Source organism: Bos grunniens, chromosome 2 (assembly GCF_055505025.1).
Source record: "Bos grunniens cultivar Pamir isolate PY7600 chromosome 2, Bosgru_T2T1.0, whole genome shotgun sequence".
Lineage (NCBI taxonomy): Eukaryota > Metazoa > Chordata > Mammalia > Artiodactyla > Bovidae > Bos > Bos grunniens.
In genome coordinates, this window is record NC_141166.1 from 106571447 (window position 1) to 106592699 (window position 21253).

At 35.3% G+C, this 21253-nt stretch overlaps 1 protein-coding gene across 1 annotated transcript in view; it reads right to left on the reverse strand.

Moving 5' to 3' along the window:
- Positions 1-282: 282 nt before the first annotated feature.
- The window catches only part of SCN1A (sodium voltage-gated channel alpha subunit 1), a 224813-nt gene continuing 203842 nt past the window's right edge, over positions 283-21253 (reverse strand). The window contains exons 23-29 of the mRNA XM_086370732.1: positions 20982-21104; positions 13679-13960; positions 11350-11403; positions 9224-9361; positions 7266-7370; positions 5391-5661; positions 283-3548 (exon numbers count right to left, since the gene is read on the reverse strand). Of these exons, the coding sequence (XP_086226858.1) occupies positions 2371-3548; positions 5391-5661; positions 7266-7370; positions 9224-9361; positions 11350-11403; positions 13679-13960; positions 20982-21104 (2151 nt within the window). The 3' untranslated portion in view covers positions 283-2370. The remainder of the gene's footprint in view (positions 3549-5390; positions 5662-7265; positions 7371-9223; positions 9362-11349; positions 11404-13678; positions 13961-20981; positions 21105-21253) is intronic.

The window sequence follows — 21253 nt, forward strand, 5'->3', positions numbered from 1 at the left end:
TAGGTTTTGGGGGATTCTGTTTGTACCTTAAGTGGCCACCCAACCTTGCTTCTTGTTCTGCTAGAGCCTCCGGTTTATAATCTGCTGCTTGTATTCCCTGGTAGGCCACTCCCTCCAGTCTCATTCTTACCCCAAGTTTTCTTGCTCTCAGCCCAGGGTGGGTGGGTGGGTGGGTGGGTGGGTGTGTGTGTGTGTGTGTATAACTCCCCTTCTCCCTCAATCTGTAGAATAAAACTTATCTTGTTACACAACATGGTTAACCAAAAGTAACCGGGCAAACAATAAAATAAAAAATGTAATCTTTATTAGTTTGCACATTTTTAATGTTGGTTAGCATCATTTAGGGTAATAGTAGCATTTTCCAGCATGCAGTTCACGAATACAGTTTAAGTATTCTAAGTAGTTTTAAGAAAAAGAGGTGCCTATAGTTTGCTTCTGTAAGAAACAAAATATCCTGATGTAATTAACTACATAAGTTCACTACTCTCTGTTCTTGTGGGGAAAAAAAAACTGTGAAACCCACATTATATTTAGAGCAATCTAGAGCAGCATGACTTCAAATAAATGGAAACATAAACAGAAGTTAGAAAAAAAAGACGCAAATGAAAAATAAACACTACCTTCAATCAGTTAGTATAGGCACTACCAAAAAGTAAATAAAAATTTATACCTTTTTTCCATTTGCAAAGCATAATTTGGATGTCAGTTGTGAATCTATGTTTGCCCCTTAAAATTATGAAATAATCTAAAAGTAGCAAATGTAATAAAAAAGCAGAAATCTACAACTACCCAATCTTGTGTTCATTTCTTATTTAGCAAATTTCTTCCATGAAAAAGTACTATGGACAGAAAGTAAGAAAGTGATTGTGATATCAATCTTTAAGATAATTTCCTCTTCATATTTATGTACATAATGCTGAAAAATAAAATAAAATGACTTTTTACAGTATTTATATTTGCTTATAAAATTCTAAACACATTTTAACAGGTTAAGCAGTGTTTTTTTTTTTTTAAACATGTCTGTACAGTCGGGCTATACACCATATGTTATCCACTTAGAATTTAAAAATAACCAAAAAGCTGTTAAAGTGCTGCAAACTATTGCTTAATGACTTAAATAAATGAGATCTGTTGAACAATTTCTTTGACTTTACCAGTGACATATGGTTTCTCATAAATGAGATTCTGAGCGGTGGGAGAAACCAGATACAGCAGCATGGTAATAGAAACATGCATTCATAGCATCCAAACTATTTATAATGGTACAGAATACATTATATTACCTGTGTAAAGCTTGCACTCTACATTTCTTGTGGTACATATTTGATGCAATAAATACTGTGCTTAGGTCATTATTTGTTTGCTCAAACGTGCACCACAGGGTAAAATGACTATTTACATAATAAATAGCATTTCATTAACATATACATTGTCAACCTTACTGAGCTGAAGATGGCTAAACAAAGTGCAGGATTAAGCAGAAATTTATAAAGGGTTCTTTTGGTCAATTCCGTCTTTAAGGGAGAAGCAATACTCATTATTCAGTATTTTTTAAATACAATAAACAGAAATGTAACACTTAAGATTCCTGACATTTGAGTGAAGTTTGCACCTGCTAAGATTTAATGGGCTATCCCCCTAAAATGACATACTTGGTCTAGGGATTGGATTTGACAAAACAAGATCAGCAAAGCACCTCCAGTTATCACCTAATCACCCCTCCCAGAAACATAGATGGAATTTAAGAGCTCATTGTGTTCCTTGTGACTTTTTTCATGCATGATCTCTAAGTGTAGCATGCCCTCATGCAAACCATGTCTTTGTGCAGATGGGAGGGCCATGTGATTGCCATAACCCCCAGTGGCATACCTGTTTAAGAGGTCCTTTAATCTATTTCCCAACAGAAACCCCATTTACAAAAATAGTCACATATAATAAACAACATATGGACTAAAAAAAAGATGAATCCACTAACAGATTTTGTAAAAACGTGACAAATGTGGCAGTCGAAATGCAAAGAGTGGATACAATTACTACACTACAGTGTTTTCGTGTTAAACAACCCCCGAATTATAGGTTTGCACCCCTTTGAACTGGTCCCTACAGTCTACGTAGCCATTTTGTCTCTTGTCTTCAGCAGTGTCAGCTGGTAGTGAGAACAGTAACCTCCCGTCAAGGTCATCTCCCTTTTACACAGTCACAGTTTTCCAACAAGGGGTCACTGTCTGATTGTAGGCACTGACCTTAAGTAAATTTGTGTAAAAACAGTCAGTTTGGCATTGACTTCCTAAAGGAGTCCTGTTGACAAAAATACATCACCTTCACAGGCTGTAAACAATTTGTCACCCAGTGATTTTTATGTATTTGTGTTTATTTCCCTTTGGCTTTTTCATCTTTGCCTTCTTGCTCGTGCTTTTCCACAATTGGTTTTGTTACCCGATCATAGGAGGGTGGACAAGCTGCTGTGGACATGGTCAGATCAGTTTTTTCTGTAATTGAGTTTTCATTTATTCTGTCAATTATCATGTCTTCTTTTACAAGAAGATTAGCCCCACCTTTGATTTTATTTTTGTTGTACGTAAATGATGCCTGTTTTACAGTTCGCTTTAAAAGGTGGCGCCTGTATGCACGCTGAATAATAACAGCAGACACTTCCTCTTGTTTTCTCTTTAAAGTCGTAGTTATTGGCTGATAGGAGACTTTCGATGGGTTGGAGGCCATGAATCTCTCTTCCATCTGTATTCGAAGGGCATCCATCTCTCCACTCTCCCCCAGAACCCGCTTCGTAAAAGCAAATAAAATGTCAAGACAGTGGATTCGATCACCACTTACCATGGGCAAATCCATGGCAATGAGCTGGAGTTTGTTCGGTTGTGGCAAATTGAGCGGTGGTTCAAGAGCAGCTGCAAACTGAGATAGCTTTTCAAATTCCATGAACTGGGTGGCGTCGGGATCAAACTTCTCCCAAACCTCGTAGAACATCTCAAAGTCATCCTCACTCAGGGGCTCTGCGCTTTCTTCAGTAGCAACACTGAAGTTCTCCAGGATGACAGCTATATACATGTTCACCACGACTAGAAATGATATGATGATGTAACTGACAAAGAAGAAAATCCCAACAGATGGGTTCCCACAGTCTCCTTTAACTGAGCTGCCAGGGTTAACTTTATTAGGGTCACAATCGGGTGGTTTACTGTTGAGAATAGGTGCTAGCAATCCATCCCAGCCAGCAGAGGTGGTAATCTGGAACAGGCAGATCATGCTGTTGCCAAAGGTCTCAAAGTTAAACATGTCATCAATTCCAACCTCCCTCTTAACATACGCGAAGTTGGACATTCCAAAGATGGCATAGATGAACATGACCAGGAAGAGCAGGAGGCCGATGTTAAACAGCGCAGGAAGGGACATCATCAAAGCAAAGAGCAGCGTGCGGATCCCCTTGGCCCCTTTGATCAGACGCAGGATTCGGCCAATCCTGGCAAGACGGATCACTCGGAACAAGGTAGGGGACACAAAATATTTCTCTATCAGCTCAGCCAGAAACATACCTATGGACAAAAAAGATGAGGGTACTGACTAGTGAAGAAGTTATCCATTAAATTAATACTCAAATTTTGTTAAGGCTCACAGGTAAATTTCAGAGTACTAAAATTCAGTTGAAAAGTGTAGTGAAAGTGTTAGTCACTCAGTCATGTCTGGCTCTTTGCGACCCCATGGACTGTAACATGCCAGGCTTCTCTGTCTATGGGATTCTCCAGGCAAGAATACTGGAGTGGGTTGCCATTTCCTCCTCCACAGGGTCTTCCCAACCCAGGGATCAAACCCACATTTCCTGCATCTGCTGTATTGGCAGGAGGACTCTTTACTACTGCACTACCTGGCAAACTCCAAGGTGACTAAGATAGTATTCAATTCAATAAGGATTTTATAGTATATTTTATCCTTGAGGGGTATTGATAGACTAGTTTTGCTTACAGAAAATCCAAAGACTGAATCTAAAAAAACAAGTTAAAAATTCAAGTTTGTCTGAAGAGCAGTAGCTGACAGTATATGGAAATGTTTATAAAAATACAGTGAACACGATGATTTTTTTCTGAAACACTAAATCATATAACCTGTATTCAGTCCTTCCCCATATAAACCTATCTGTAGTTTTGAATGCATTCATCTCTCCATGAACATGATGCTTTCCTAAGTTTCCACTACAATATTCATATATAGATGTATATATTTATATATGCTCTGGTGCATTTCTAAAAGGATTTAAGCTGATGCTTTTTCTGGTTTCCTACATCTGTGTCTTAGCCCTCTTACTTAGAGCGTCTTTATCCATTTACCTTCGAAATAGTGAAATAATGAATGAGCTGAAGAGGAGCTCAAGAAACCAAGTATCTTTGAATTACACTATCTCATTTTGTAAAGAGTAAATAAGCATGTTTGTGTCTGTATGAGAGACGGAAAGAGAGACAGAGAAAGAAAGAGAGGTGAATACAACTAAGTACCCTATCCACAACTAGTTAATACCACAGAATACTATGGGAATCAAAGGGTACATACAACATATAAGTTGGATAAAAGATCAACTTCTTCAGAGGGGGAATGGCATAAAAATCTGCCCAACAGAGGTGCCCCATATTGGATGGTAAAATATTTATTCAATCATATCATCTGCTTTAGGGAAAAAATGGATACTTTAGGCCCACAGACAGACCTCTTCACTTCACTGGGGCTGGAGTTGTATCTTCAATTAGATGGGTTATTGCTCATGTGACCTGTTGACATTCCAGGCTTTGAAGTGTATGACTGATGAAATGATGTTCCATGCCAAATCACTTCTTTTGTGCATCATTATTATACATTGCAAGGTAATCTAGAAAATCTCTGATACTCTGCATTAAAGAACCTACCATTTTCACTGACATTTTGTTCTTTGCTTTACTCTCTTTCACTCTGTATTCTTCCTTATTAGTACCAGCTTCCACTCTTATCTGTATGCCAATGACTCTATGTCTCTGATGTACTGTCTCTCCTGAGTATCAGACTAAATTTCTATCCCTTTTTTCAACAGAGTCATTTACATATTGTATAGACTATTCAACTTCAACATGTCAAAGACATTTCGATCTTAATAGCACATTTAGTTAATAGAATATTTCTAGTTCAAATGACTGAGACTTACTATATTGACAAATAATACACCTAGTCTAAAATGGATAGAACAGGATACAATACTCAGTGTATAGCAGGAGCTTAATTTTGTAAGAAAGACAAACACATCTGAATGAAAAACATCAGAATTTTCACAGTGGTTTTCTCTGAGTGATCAGATGACTTCTAAATTAAATGTGATTGCTCTTTTATTGAGCTAAAAGGCTTGAAATACTTCTTACCTACTATGGAGAGAATGACCACCACAAAATCAAAGATATTCCAGCCTATGGTAAAATAGTAATGGCGGAGGGAGATGAGCTTCAGCACACACTCCCCAGTGAACAGCACAATGAACACCAAGTTGATGCGGGACAAAATGCTAGTCACATAGTCGCTCTGGTCGTCGGTTTCCACCATCATGGTGACCATGTTGAGACAGATAAGAATCATGATGCTGATGTCAAAAACTTGTCTGGTGACGAAGTCAAAGACCATTCCTTGGAATTTGTTCTGTAGAGAAACAGAAAAGCTTTTAGGGACAGAGGAGTTTCCCTCTACACATGAACTTCTATATAAGTAGTTTCTGTACTGTCTAGGATTGTACCGAAGAACCACTGGCTCTGAATTTCGTGAAAGATGGTGTGTATCACATTTAAGTTTTTAAATTTAGTTATCCAAATTACTATTTACCAAAATATATTCCACAGAATAACAATCCCTTGTCAAAAAGGGACTTCTGATAAGAAACACTGCATACTATTACACACTACTCTGAGAGGCCACACACAGCTATAACATTATGCGTTTAAAGTCCCTGTGTGGCAATAGTGATGTTCTTCCACCAAGCAGTCTTTGCTGATATTGTCACACACAGAATGCTGAGCCTACACAGGGATAATCAAACCGGAAGACATTCCTTATGCTTTGATGTCAAAAACCCATGGTGCTTTTCACTGATCTGTGATTTTGCCACTGTCATTCATTGCAGGCCATTGTCTGACCCACTGGGCTTCCCTTGTGGCTCAGCTGGTAAAGAATCCACCTGCAATGTGGGATACCTGGGTTCGATCCTGGGTTGGGAAGATCCCCTGAAGAAGGGAAAGGCTACCCACTCCAGGCTTCTTGCTTAGAGAATTCCATGGACTGTATAGTCCACAGGGTTGCAAAGAATCAGACATGATGGAGGGACTTTCAATTTCACTTCACTTTCACTGTCTGACCCACTTTCCTAGGCCACTGAAGAACTTTGAGGATATCTTCTGTCTTACATTTTTCCTACATGTAATTGACTCATTTCTACTTTCAGTGTTAAGCCTTCACAGAGGACAGCATATGTTTTTTTTATCATTCTCAAGAAAGCAAGTGTGGGCTAGCACAATATGAATATGAATGTTCATTAACATTTTATTCCCCAGTACACCCCAGGGGTTGCTTTAACCTCACATGTCATCATCATAAAAATCAACACAATGTGGGATAAGGCTCTCTATTTCATAGCAGTTGTTTCATTGGTTGTCATGGAAACATGACACCTGTTTCTTATCATCATGAATTGTACTTATTGGCTCTGACTTCTGTAGACATTAGTAATTTCTAACTTCATAGCCATATATATGAATATTAGATACTAGAAGTCTTTTCATCTCCAAAATACTTGGTACCTCTAATGAAAAATAAAATGGAAGTAAGGTATTATTTCACTTAACAGTTCATCAACTTGTTTATCAGGAAACTGTTAAACTTGTTTATCAGGAACCCTATCAAAGATTTACTTCTCTATATGCATGACTCAGCAACTACTCTTGAGTTACATGATCAAATTTCTTGTGCACATAACACTGCCTATGTGTCTTTTGGCTTTTCATTTCGATTCTAGTTGTATAATTCTAATTGACTTGACAATAAAGGTACATTTTCTGTTTCCTCTTTTTCCTTTTGGCCTCTTCCTGTAAAAAATTATTTTACCATTACCATAAAATGTATGAATTAATGATGCTCTAAAAGTGGGAGAAATCTTTGCTGCTAGAAATGTTAGCTGCTATCTCTTCTGTGAGAAAAACTAGGCAAATTTTTGTTTTTGTACATTTTCCCCCATATCATTTGGTATTTCTTACTCCTGGTCGAGGTATAGGCTTTTGTGGCTTTTTTGATCCTAATTTTTTCATTGCATTATAGTATTTCTTCTGTTCTTCTGTCATAAAGATGTCTTGACCTCCAAAGTATAGAAAAGAAAAATAAAAACTGGTTAAAACTGTGTACCTTCCTTCTTTCAATGTTAAACTTAGAAAAGGGACCATTAAAAAAGGAAACACAAAATTCAACCAATTAGCATTATTTGCCTAGGATTTTAAAGTGAAAAATTAAAACTAGTTTTAGATACTATAATCTTATTTATTTCAATCATCCAAAATTGACTTTATGATTTTTATTATTATTTTATGGAGGAAAACAATCCCACAAACTGAGAGGTTAAGTATTTTACCCAAGACTGTAAACTCAGGAAGTAGTACTATTTGGTTCACTGAGTCACTAAATACTTGGTTCCTTACACTAGACACACTGTCTTTCAGAATTTTCAGACAATGATTTTCTTATTCATATGTAGCAAAGAGTTAAAGTAGGTATATTGCGTGATGGTTTCGAGTTACTCATAAAGAGCCACTGTCACTCTGCCAAGAATTGGAACAAAGGCTAGAAAGGAAACTGGGGAAGTTGGTAGAAGAGTTAGGGGAAAAGTCAAAGTCATAAGTTTGACAGGTATGTGACAGGCCAGTAGTTACAGATAACTGGAATTCAAGCTAATAAGTGAAATGAAATAGCTTGATAATGATGACAGAGTAATATTAGCAATAACAAAGGAGGGCATGTTCTATAATGAAAGAGCCTCATACAATGGAAGCAATTATATAATAGGAAAACAGACTGAACAAATGAGATGAAGGGTCAGTACATGAAGGAAGAAATATAAATGGCAAAAAATAGCCCTTGAAAGCATATTCAAACCTACTAATAATAAAAGACATGAAAATGAAAATTAAATACAATTTTCATATATCAAATACCAAGTATCAAAAAACAGAGAGAATGCTTGATGCTAGTGTATCAGTGGTGACCTGAGCACAGCCATATTGGTACTATGAGTAGGAAAGCAAAACACTTTACTCTGGAAATTTATCTTAAAGAAATCATTAAAGGCTCCAGTTTTTTTGGCACAAAGAGTTTTGACCAGGCACTATTTAATCCTTAAAGGTTAAAAATAACCTATATCATCAGTCTACTTGGAAATGGTTAAGTAAATTATGATAATGTATATATGAAGGATTAAAAAGGGAAATATATATGTTAAGTCAAAAATAATTTATAATTATAGATAAAATAATTTCAGTAATAAGAATGTGTGTAGAAAAAGTTTATACAGCAAAACATAAAATGTGAATAATGGTTATTCCTGAGTAAAGATATTTCTTTACTTTCTATTTTATGATAATGTACATATATAATTAGATAATAAGTGGGCTTTATAAAGGATACTAATTAATAAAGAACTTTCAATTCAAAGCTAGAACTGATAGCTTATAATTAACATCAGGGAGAATGAAGTGGGAATATATAAATGGAGCCAATAAAGAATTTTAAAGTGTGAAAAGAAGCACCAGAAGAAGCTTACATCTCATGTATAATTTGTTGCATTCTAAAGGTTTTTGTTGGACAATATATTTTAAGGGGAGATGTCATAGGGATAAACAATAAGCTGAGTCTGGGAAAGAGGTATATGTCTGGGTTCTCTTCCAGTTCTTTTTTAGTTATTTTTTTTTTCAAAAGAGAAAATGTGGTCCCTGAAGTTTGTTTGTTTTTATTTAAAGAGGAGATTTTGTGAGCCTATGCACAGAAATAAGGAACACAGTCATTCTTGGCAAAGACATGGGCAGTGAATGGCAGAGAGGAAGCATGCAAAAAATAGATTGTAATATATAATCCCATTTGGTTTCTGAGTTAAAGTACTCATTTGGTATTGAAAGCCCTCCAAATGATTTATTATCTTGGTGGGAGAGAAAATATTAGAAATACTTATCTTCTTTTTTTGCTGGTTGAAATTATCTATGATGACACCAATAAACAGGTTCAAGGTGAAGAAGGACCCAAAGATGATGAAAATAACAAAGTAAAGATACATGTATAGACTTTCCTCATACTTAGGCTGGAGTTCCACCTACCAAAGGAGAATACTTTTTAGACATTATAATACATTTGATGCTGGAAGTAATTGTTGCTTTTTCATGAGAATAGATAATAAAATTTTTAGTAATACTTAAGCAGTACTTTTATTTCTTATAAATCAGCTACTTCTAAAAATAATCTCTGAAATTAGCCTTTAGGATAATTTTTTAAGTAAAAAAGGAGGTGTTATGTAAAAAAATACCATAAAATGATTTAGAAATTATTTTTTTTCTAACTACAAATACAACCAATATGTTGCCATTTGAACAGTAGTATACTAAATTTGGCAATTTTTAACATACTACATTTTTATAATTTAAAAATTACTAGTGAAAACATTTTACATCAGTAAATATGCATAGATTATGTTTAGAAATAATCATTCCTGATGTGTGAATTTATTTAGCAAACAATTTAGTTATTTATTTATTTAGATGTTTGACATCTAAATAAATAGGCAGTTTGACACTGCCTATAACAGTGTAACAGTCACTGAATTTTTCAGATTAAGTAGACATTAACTGGCACTAGTGGTAAGGAACCTGCCTGCCAATGCTGGAGACATTAAAGACTTGGGTTCTATCCCTGGGTTGGGAATATCCCCTGGAGAAGGGCATGGCAACCCACTCCAGTATTCTTGCCTGGAAAATCCCATGGACAGAGGAGACTGGTGGGCTACAGTCCATAGGATTGCGAAGAGTCAGATCCAACTGAAGGGGACTTAGCATCCAACTGGACATGCCATCTGCTAAATCCTCAACCAGTAATTTAATCTCTAGAGTGTACTCATGAGAAATAAGCATTTGAGCTTTTACTTAGCATGTAACAAAGACATAAATGAGTCACTATAAGACAATGCCCTAATATATTCATGTCCTCCTAAAGATATTAGAGTTAAAAACCAACCAAACACACAAAACAAAATAACAAAGTAAAATAACTCTGGAGGATATCAGGAAGGTACTCAACACAAAACTAGAATCATTTATGGAAAATGTATATCAGGAAAGATAAAAGGGAGCTTCTTAGGTCAGTTTAAAGATTATGGGGGCAAAGGTCATCCATCATGTTTATAGGCTAAACAGATGGGACCTAAGAATGGAAAGATAAAGAGAAAATACTAAATTGTACAAAATTTGAAGAGCAGATTTGGAATGAGCATGGATTTTAATTCTTCTTGAAGTCTAAAAAAGGCTGTAGTAGGAAAAATCAAAAAAGTAGGTCTTAGGTGATAGAAACTTAAAGGAAACTGTTGATCATAGAAATGATAACAGTCTGTAAAGGCTCCAGTAAATTTATGGATCATATAAAGGGCGCTTCCCAGATGGCTCAGTGGTAAAGAATCCTCCTACAACACAGGAGACACAGATTCATTTCCTGGGTCAGGAAGATCCCCTGGAGAAGAGAAGGGCAACCACTCCAATATTCTTGCCTGGAGAATCCCATGGACAGAGGAGCCTGGTGGGCTACAGTCCATAGGGTCACAAAGAGTCAGACACGACTGAAGTGACTGAGCACAGTGTATCATCACATAAAGGAATGGATTTTAAAGTGACTGTTACAGAAATCTTACACTGCCTAGACAACATCCTTTACTTGTCCAATATGGAGGGTAAACTATGGATAGCAATCATATATTTCTTCACATTTGTTTTATCATGCCAAAATTATTAATGAGTATGTAATTGATAGATTGAAAGGAAACAAAATAGAAAAATAGTCAATAGAAGGATATTTGTTAGTTGTTAAATATATGACTGTGTTACTTTCGTTGCACTTCTGTTTTGATATATCTTAGTAAGATTTCTGATAAATACTGCTATATGCGTGCATACTACTGCTATACTTGAGTCTTGAATCATACTTTTTCTTTTTAAAAAATCACTGTAAAATCATTCCATTTAGCTGCTATGCTCTGTTAAATTATTTTTAATGTCTAATCAAAATTGTGAAAAGACTTAGAATGTAAAGAATACTTACATTTCTGGAATCAACTGCTGCATACATTATATCCATCCATCCCTTAAATGTGGCCTATTAAAAAGGACATACATGTTTTATTTTGGGGTAAAAGTAATTCAGACCCAATATTTAATAAATATCCTTACTGATACATTTCTTTAAAAGGAACATTTTAAAAATATATCTCAAAACAAATTTTACATGGATTTTGGACCAACAATATCTCAGTAAGTCTCTTCATTTCTACACCATATAATGAATAGAATGGTCCTTTGATATATCCTCCTGCTTGACAACCAACTGACAAATACTTTTCAGTTCTTTAGTTAATGGAATCATGCAGTTTAAAGTGCTATCAAGATTTGGTGGAATACTTTTAGAAAGTCTTACAAATGCCAACACATTTAGTAATGTTCATAGCAGCAAAACAACTACATCTTAGACCTGATGATCATCCACTAACACCTATCTACAGGGTGATCAAAGTGACTGAAAGCTTACAATTTCTCTTGATTGTAACACTCTAAAGATCATACAGGTATCCAAAAGTCAGTTGCAGCTAACATTTTAAGAATTTTGAAGCGTAACATCAGAAATAATCCTATCTTCCACTTTCTTTTCTGCAATTTTTGATGACAGTGAGTTAATTTGGGTAAGAAAAGTGAAAATAGTACAGTAGACACTTGGTATTCCAAGTGTAATAATTTATAGTAACTTGATACTTGTTCTAGAATATGAGTTTTGAACACTATGGACCTGAGAGGATTATTCCTTAGTCAGAAAGTCTATCAAAAAGCTTTTAGCATCTGTATCTTAACACATCTTTGTTTTTGTAACACTAACACTTATGAAGTGGTAGATGTCATGGGAAGAAAGTCAAGTATGGGTGCTTGCGATGGCAATGAAGAAAAAGCAAAGACTCTTAGCTAGAAAATAGAACTTATTTGTCTATCAAAGAGGGAAATTTTGAATGTGTCAATGGCTGAGGTCAATGACAGAACAAGTTCATTATATACTAGGTACAAAAGCAGTAAAAGGTGATTCAAGGAACCATTTCAATGAATTGCTAACCAACAGAGAGATGATTCTGTATATATAGCCAAGTGTAAATCAGTACTCTGGTAGCAGAATTTATTTACTGGCTTTGTGCAGCATCTTTACCCTAGCATTTTAAGGGATTGCTTGAAATTTTCAATTTTTCTTTCTCAATTTTATGGAGGAAGTGATATATATTAGTGATATTTACAAGTGTGGTTATCAGTTAAGGGTTAGGGTAAGTGCCCAAGGAAATACCATCATGTGTCTACTATAATATTCAAAGAAATCATACTTGTCCAAATATTAAAAATCTCTATTTTAATTCCATGAACATTTAGAATAAATCAGAAACATCTACAAGAGAAGTAAGAATTTCTAACAAGAAGGTAGAGAGAACTTGCAAAAGAGCCATAGTACTCTGAAAGAGATGCAGGAGGATTTTGATCAGCGCAAGCTTGTTTGCTTGCTTAATCTCCTGGTTGAACAGTTGGAAACACAATCCTGGTGAAATAAAATAGATTTCTGCCCTAAGGACTATAGAACTACAGGAACAAATTTATGCAGGTTTTTTTTTTTAATATGAGTTTTCAGTGGCCAAAATAGAACAGTATTTTTACAATGTTTTTCAAATACTCTGGACTCTTTTTATCCACTGCTTTGTGATGCAGCTGCGGTCAGAAGCTGCATCAAATGAAAATGCTCAAGAGGCTACCATCTTTTATATTTTTATACATTGTGAATGGCTTTTCAGTCTTAGAGACCCAGTAGTGAAAACATTAATATTTAGAGGAAAAAAAGACTTCTATAATTGTACTAAAGGCCATTTGCGATGGGATAACAGCTGCTTGTGTTTCATTTCTGTTTCTGAGTGCTATCTGGTATTATTCCATTTCACTATGAGGAGCTAATCCTAAAGCCTAAATATCATTCCCCAATCTTCAATCCAAATGATATAACTCAGTAGCAATTAATTCTCACCAATTTGTTACAATCCAGTCAGGTGTGTTTAGGGTGTGTGTTTGAGGGGAGGGGGTGATCCATCAGTGAACCAAGCTTTCCAATTGCAATAGGAAAAATATTAGCAAATTTGTTGATTTAGTCATCAATTTGTTCATATGAGAAACTGTGTCTGCACTGTTTAAATATACTGACACTTCCACCCATCTGGGCTCATAAACGTACTAATAAATCAAAATTAGAAAAAAGGATATATAAATTTTCTTCTTAGTACTACACAACAGCTGTATGTCATCACTTTGTTATTATTCCAGACAATAAACACATTTCAGAGAAAAGAGTGTTCACTTACAACTTGAAGCAAAGAGAGATACCCAAATCCTACATTATCAAAGTTTACTTTCACGTTTTTCCATCGGGCAGTCTCATTTCTTTCTATTAGTATTAGGCAATCTGAATGATTATTCACTTCGCTGATGTCAAACATGTCACCAGTTGTGGTGTTAACACAGTGGTAGAATTTGCCAGCAAACAAATTTACGCCCATGATGCTGAAAATTAGCCAGAATATAAGACAAACCAGAAGTACATTCATGATGGATGGAATTGCTCCTAAAAGGGCATTCACAACCACCTAATACACAAATGGAAAAAAAGAAAAGTCAGAATTCCTGTTGGTTAAAAGAAAAAACATTATCCCCCTAGTGATATTCAGTGATTCTATTTTTTTAAAATATCAAGACTATTCTAAGATATTTAAAAGCAAAATAAAGTCTTAAAATGAAATATATTCTTTCATAAGCATACATTTAGAGAAATGAATATAGATAATATAACAAAGATAAAAAGTTTTTTAAAAGAGAGGAGAAAGTACTAAAAGTTTAAAGGGAAAACAAAAGCAGAGGAATTTGCTGCCAGATGAAGCCATAAAATTTGTTTATTAGAAAAAGAGAAGTAAGAAATCCTACCAGAGAAGATTAACTCATTAAACAAAGCAATATATTAAAGAATGAAACTAAAATATTGGGGCAAGAGTTGATTTGATTGACTGATATATTTTAATAAACTAAAAAAATTCAGGTGTATAAATATAAAAATATTGTTAAATACCTAAATAATTTTGTCCTTAATTATTCATGCATCACTATGACTAATAATAATTTTGGCATAAGAAGCAAGACAATTTAGCATCATGTATTTCATTAGATCATCACATAGCTTATTTCAAGCTCCAGTCATATCAGTTGTTTCATTTACTGAGTTTAATTTGATAAACTTATTTTAAATGAAACATAGTAGAAATCAGTTTCTTAGGAAAATAAGAAAAGGAGAGATGCCATATTTGGGGTGATAGTGCCCAAATCTGATGTGATTACATCAAGTTCTGTGCTAAATAATTATCTACTTTTTTTTTTTTTAATGGAAGCATTTTTGCCCTTTTTATCTTTATTCCTGGACCATACGTTAAAAATCTGTTTTATTTAGCAACACTGTAGGGATGACTGTCTTTGCTTCCTTCTCTATAGTTCCCTTTGGAGATACACATGAATAGCTAAGAGAGAAAGACAGGCCCTAATATGCTCCTAAGTAGCAGATGATGCCTCAGACTTGAACATTCATAGCTAAATTGAATTCTACCTGCGTACTTCTATCATTCTTGTCAACTTGATCTAAAAGAAACAACAGGCATCAAAATATCTTCTACCTGCCATTTGATACCAATGTGTTTTCAGAAAAAATTTTTTGACTGTCTGAAAACAAGAATAGATGAGGCAATTCCTTATGCTTCTGAGCTGTGTTTAAAGTCTATCAAGAACTCTAGGCCTTCTGGAATTACAATACAGTGTGATAAGTGGGCCAAAGGAAGTAAAAACCATTAATGACAAAGAAGGGAATGAGAATGAAACAATGAAGTCAGCTGAGTTATCTAGGCAGATCCAGATGATGTGAGCTATGCAAGCCTACCAAGCTGACACATGGCCCCTCACCTTATCTCATGGGGCCATCTGTTAATACAATTGAATGAATAAGTCTTTATTTTATACTTCACTTTAAATGTGTGGATACACTTAGATTTCTTTGGATTCAAGATTTGAAAGCTGAAATCAAGTTTTTATTCCTCTCCTTTTCCAAATATTTTGCCTACCATCCAGATTAAAAAGCTGCTTCTACTGTGTATACACAAAGCACACATTAAAATAAGCTTTTATTTTAAAACCTACACCAGCCAGCTTAGATCATGAGCAGAACACTGATTACCTATACCTATTTCTTGAATTCTTTTCATATCCATCTGCAGGTCCCACATTTTTCTTCAAAACTGTTCTCACCTTTCTCACTTCTCCATCTTCACGATCGCCATCTAGTTCTGACACCTGTTACTACCAACTTGTACTACTGTCTTCCAATTGTCTCTTTCTTTTAATTCATGTAAGATGAATTAATTTTCTTCAACTCTCATTTAAAGTTATTTAATGACTTTCCACTGATTATCACGTATTTGCCTTACCTTGATGTTCAAATCACTCCTCAATCTACATGTCTAGTTTTAACTTCACTAGCTACCTAGCCTTCATGCCAATCCAACTAATGTAGTCACCATATGCTAATAACATACCAGAGAATTGAGACACCATTTCCTCTGAAATTCCTTGTCCAATTCCTCCCCTTCTGAAACACTTTTCTTCTCACTAGCTGTATTTCAAGCAGTACTTTTGGCATGCAGCCTCACTTCCACTCAGTTTAGCCTCCAAGACAGAGATGTTTCCTCTTTTGAATTGAAAAATCAGAATTCTAGTACTGGACAGGACTATAGAGATACTTTACTACTGCATTCTCATTTGGCAAATGAGAAAAATGAGCAAAGCCAGCTTCAGTTCAGAATGTAGACTATGAGTGGCATCTAGTGCTTCTTCCACCCCACTGCACTGATTGTCCCTGGGGTCGCTCCTCCTTATCTGCTACCCAGACTGCTCTGCACTAGAGTTAATGGCATTCCCGTAATTTTGACAGATGGTAGGCTTTTTCTTTACTTCAGATAAAAAAATATATTTGTGAATTCTCCAAGGCTTTGAGTACTTTGAATATAGGACTATAAAAATGGTGATTGAATGAATGAAGTAAAGGTTAGCTTAGTATTTATTGATCAAAACAAATTTTAAATGTTATTTCTAGATATAGGAATGAGAATAAAGAACTGTACACAAAAGATGTGGGGTTAGCTAATAAGTCTGAGGGGTCTCCTTTGAAACTGGGGATTAGATTTGCATTCAAATTAACTCTATGTAATACAGGACACAAGCAAGTGCTCTGCAGTAGCATGTTTCAAGATACATTTACAATGTTTGCATACATTTGGTACAGAGAAATGGTTTATTTTTATAAAAGGACTTACTCTACAGAGATCCATCTATTCTTAAAATTTCATTAAATTAGACAATGAAGGATGTGAGAAAGGACTCACATCCCAAGAGCCCCAAGCCCTCTCTTGGTTCAGCACAGAGAGAGGTGTGTTAACTCCTTTCTGGCTCCAGGGAACTGCAGTAATTCGTTTCCAGGTGGTGAAGGCACTAGGCAGAACTGGACTAATCAACTGGAAAGAATAGACTGAGGTTTCAGGCTGCATCAAAGAGGTGTAGAAGAAAGGAACTATCTTAATGAATTAACACCAGAGGTGCTTCTCCTCACAACCATTTTGCACAGCATCATCCTATAGAATTTCTGTATTTTAGCACAACTCACTGTTATAGAAACTGTCTCTGGTTCGTTATCTCCTTTTTAAGTAAATCAACACAAAGCGAGAAATTGACAGTTAAAAATGCAAATTAATGTTGGGAATTTTGATACATGCAGAAATGTCCTCTTGCCTAAATAAATTGTCTTTGAACTTCAAATCAATACTACTCGTGGATTCTACTGCTTCTTTAATCAAAATACTGAAAAGACTGTGAATAAAAATCAAAAGTAGGCAAAGTAGAAGTCACCCCTTTTAAAGTATGAAGAAAAGTATAAAATCTTTTAAAAACCTAATGTCTTCATTTGTGTTGTGGGATTTACTTAAGGTAATTATTATTGAGAGATAAGATATATCAATTATCCAAACAAAAATTCTAACTTTTTCTCTCCCTCAGAAATAACTATCATCCTTGCACATTATCCCAAACTTTAAGAATCAACAAAATGTGGGGCTTCCCAGGTAGCTCACTGGTTAAGAACCTGCCTGCTAATGCAGGAGAAACAGGAGATGTGGGTTTGATCCCTGGGTGGGGAAGATTCCCTGGAAGAGGAAATACACCAGTATTCTTGCCTGGGAAATCCCATGGGCAGAGGAGACTAGTGAGCTACAGTCCACGGGCTCGCAAACAGCCAGACACCACTGAGCACAGCACAGCGGTAGCAGATGCATTTTTATCTAGGCGTTCACTGTGCTGTCTTCTCAGACACTAAGAGGTTAGCTGGGAGTGATGTATTCTATGAAGTCAGTCTATGCATTAAATACTACCTTAATACACATGATATTTTATTTCTAGGTGGGTGTTCTTGTCTGTATAATTCAAATAAGTAGATCGTTTCAAATTTACGTTTCCTATTTAAAACACAAATCACATTTGCTCAGTCAACTCTAGTTTAATATGTTTTTGTTTTTTTGCATTTGGAAAATAATCCCTATAAACTTACACTTAATAAAACATGAGAATGATCATACAATCAATTCCAGTCTATGAAACCTGGGATTTTTACACTCCAGCATCTGCTCACACAGATCAACAAGGCAAGAAGCCACTGTTGGTAACTTGATATTAATTTTCAGGACTCAGACCAATGTAGAAAATAGCAAGGTCCTTTTAAATGACCCAAAGAGCATCATTCAACTTGACAAGTTAAAAATTTTATTCAACCATTCTGAACCAGGGTCCCCCCCCATCACCAATCAGATAAATAATCTCCCCATAAATGGAACTCGATATACACACATCTAATCAGATTCAGTGAAACTTAATAAGGATATCAACAGCTGGGCTTCAAATCCACAGAGGGTAAATTCACAAAAGGTATTTTTCTCAAAAGAAAAGTTAAGGCAATTGAAAATAGGGGATTAGAATGTAAATATTGTATTTTTTTACTGTGGTACAATGGTACCCCTCCCAACCCCTCCCTCATCCCACTACACAAAGTCACAGTGAAAGGATTAAAGGAAGCAAAAGGGGTAATACAGTACCCATAATAAAGGGCTGAGGGGCGGAACCAGCGCTCCACCCCATCCAAGTTGGAGCAAGATTATCCTATACAAAATAGAAATATATAGTTTGTTATTAGTTAGAAATCTGATATGACAGAACAATTGGTGTTACTTTTTGTATATGATGCTCTCTGTTTCCCTATCAATCAAGACTTGAGTTCTTTTGAAAAAAAAGAAGATATTTAAGATTTCCTAGATAAGGAAATTGAAAATACAAAATGTATTTTACTCAAGTTATTCACTCAGTTCAATTTTACAAGTTGAAAAATTTGGACTGGAAATTTGAAATACAATAAATGTTTCAAAGCTGTCAGCCAGAAATGTGCATAAAACATGCAAAACATAAAGGGCAAAGTGATGATAATTTATTTCTCACTTTCTAACTTCTTATCAAGCACTATACAACATGCTTTACTTGGTAATATTGCATTAAAGCACATGCTTTGAAAAAGCGAGAAAACAACGAAAATAAAATGAGTCTGATTTACGCTTTGACATAGCCATTGTGATTTTATGCTACTAGGGAAAAGAATAAAATGAGAGTTTCTGAATATATTCAAAGCTCACTTCTAAATTATAATCATCATTATTATTTCCATCCTTACCAGTATATATGTTTATATTTTTAACAAAGTTAAAAATTCCAAACACCAGAAACAAACACACACAAATAGAATCAATAATCAGGTTACTTTGTCTTTACAATGCCAAATACATGTTGAAACCATCAGCCATTTTAGGGTTGTATACATGCTGTCATTATGAGGCAAGAACTATATATTCATAAATGTGATAATTTAAATGATGAGTTCATCTCCTATCAGTATCTATAATGAGTTTGTGTTTTTCAAATTTCAAGTTTCAAAAACTGGCCTCCCCTACAGCATAAAAAACATTATTGATCAAAATTATAGAGAAGGTCCTTTCTATAAAAATTAAAGGCCCACAGGGCCAGTATTGTTTCAGAAGTAAGGTGTTAAATATGAAAATGTCTGGCCTTCGGATTCATGGATTTAATCAACTTATAAAAGGTCAAACCTGAAATAATTATAAGAGCCTCAAATCTTTAGAACTGTCCAGATTTCAGAAAACTTTTCAAATGTGCATGCATGCTAAGTGGCTTCAGTCATACTCAAATCTTTGCGACCCTATGGACTTGTAGCCCATCAGGCTCATCTGTCCGTGGGGATTCTCCAGGCAAGAATAGTGGATGGGTCGCCACTCCCTTCTCCAGGGGGTCTTCCCAACCCAGGGATCGAACCCAGGTCTTAAGTCTCCTGCATTGGCAGTTGAGTTCTTTACCAGGAGCACCACCTGGGAAGCCCCTTTTCAAATGTGCTGCTGCTGCTGCTGCTAAGTCGCTTCAGTCGTGTCCGACTCTGTGCGACCCCATAGACAGTAGCCCACCAGGATCCCTCGTCCCTGGGAGTCTCAATTGTGACTTCCAATCAAATGTTTTTAAAAAACAAAAAAATCCTTTCAAGTAGAATATATATAAATGATATTTTTCTCTATTTTAAGTGGAAAATAAACTATTTTCACATATCCTGAAGAGAATTTCAGTAACATTTTAGTAAAAATGTGAGGATCTCATAAGACTGGTGGCTCAGATGGCAAAGAGTCTACCTGCAATGCGGACCTGGGTTCTATCCCTGGGTTCAGAAGATCCCCTGGAGAAGGGAATGGCAACCCACTCCTGTATTCTTGCCTGAAGAATCCCATGGGCAGAGGAGTCTCGTAGGCTGCAGTCCATAAGGTCACACAGATTTGGACATGACTAAAGCAACTTAGCACTTATATATAATCTTAAAGTTGATATTACTGTTTATATAAATTAAGATTAATACAGTTACAGGTTGAGGTTATATTAATATAACTTTTTGAAAACTTTGAAATTCAGTTAACTTTTAATATCTACCCTTGAACATTTAAATAAGGCTAACTTTGGCATTGTACAGACAAAATTTTGACAACTTAAATTTTTTTCTTTTATATTTAGGCATGATTCATATTATTTTCAGTAAAACTCATTAAACACAGTTTAGACCCTCACAAATGAGAACCACATGATGTAGGATTTATTTTAGTTGATTATTATCATCATCATCACGACACATAGTACTTTAATATTGCATCTGCTTTTTTGTGTACAGGTTTGCAAGGAAACTCCCAAAATGGACTAAGAAATAAAGTCATTTTGATAAATGAGCACAGCAGATAAATGATATTATATCATTTCAAAGGAGGCCTAAGTTCTCTTGCATATCACCTAGAAGTAAATATGCAACAGATAAAAAGATAAAGTAGCAATTTTGCAAGGATTTGCCATTCCTTTTGCATGCATGAGTTTTCCTTTTTTAAAATTTAGTTTAATTTTGGCTATATACAATACTTCATGTTCTTTCATGGTTCTTACCCTCATCCCTTCAAATCGTGATAAGGCTCTTAGAGGTCTCAGAGCTCTTAGTGTCCTGAGAGATTTGATGGCACCAAGTTCTGAGTAACCCAAGGCATTTGCTGTTAAACTGACCAATGAAACCTGAAAGCATACAAAAATAAATGAATAAAGATAGAATTATTGCCATTCAATATGTAGTATTATATAACACAATTATAATTTATTACAATTTTATTTTATTGAAGTATGGTGGCTCAGATGGCAAAGAATCTACCTGTAATGAAGGAGAC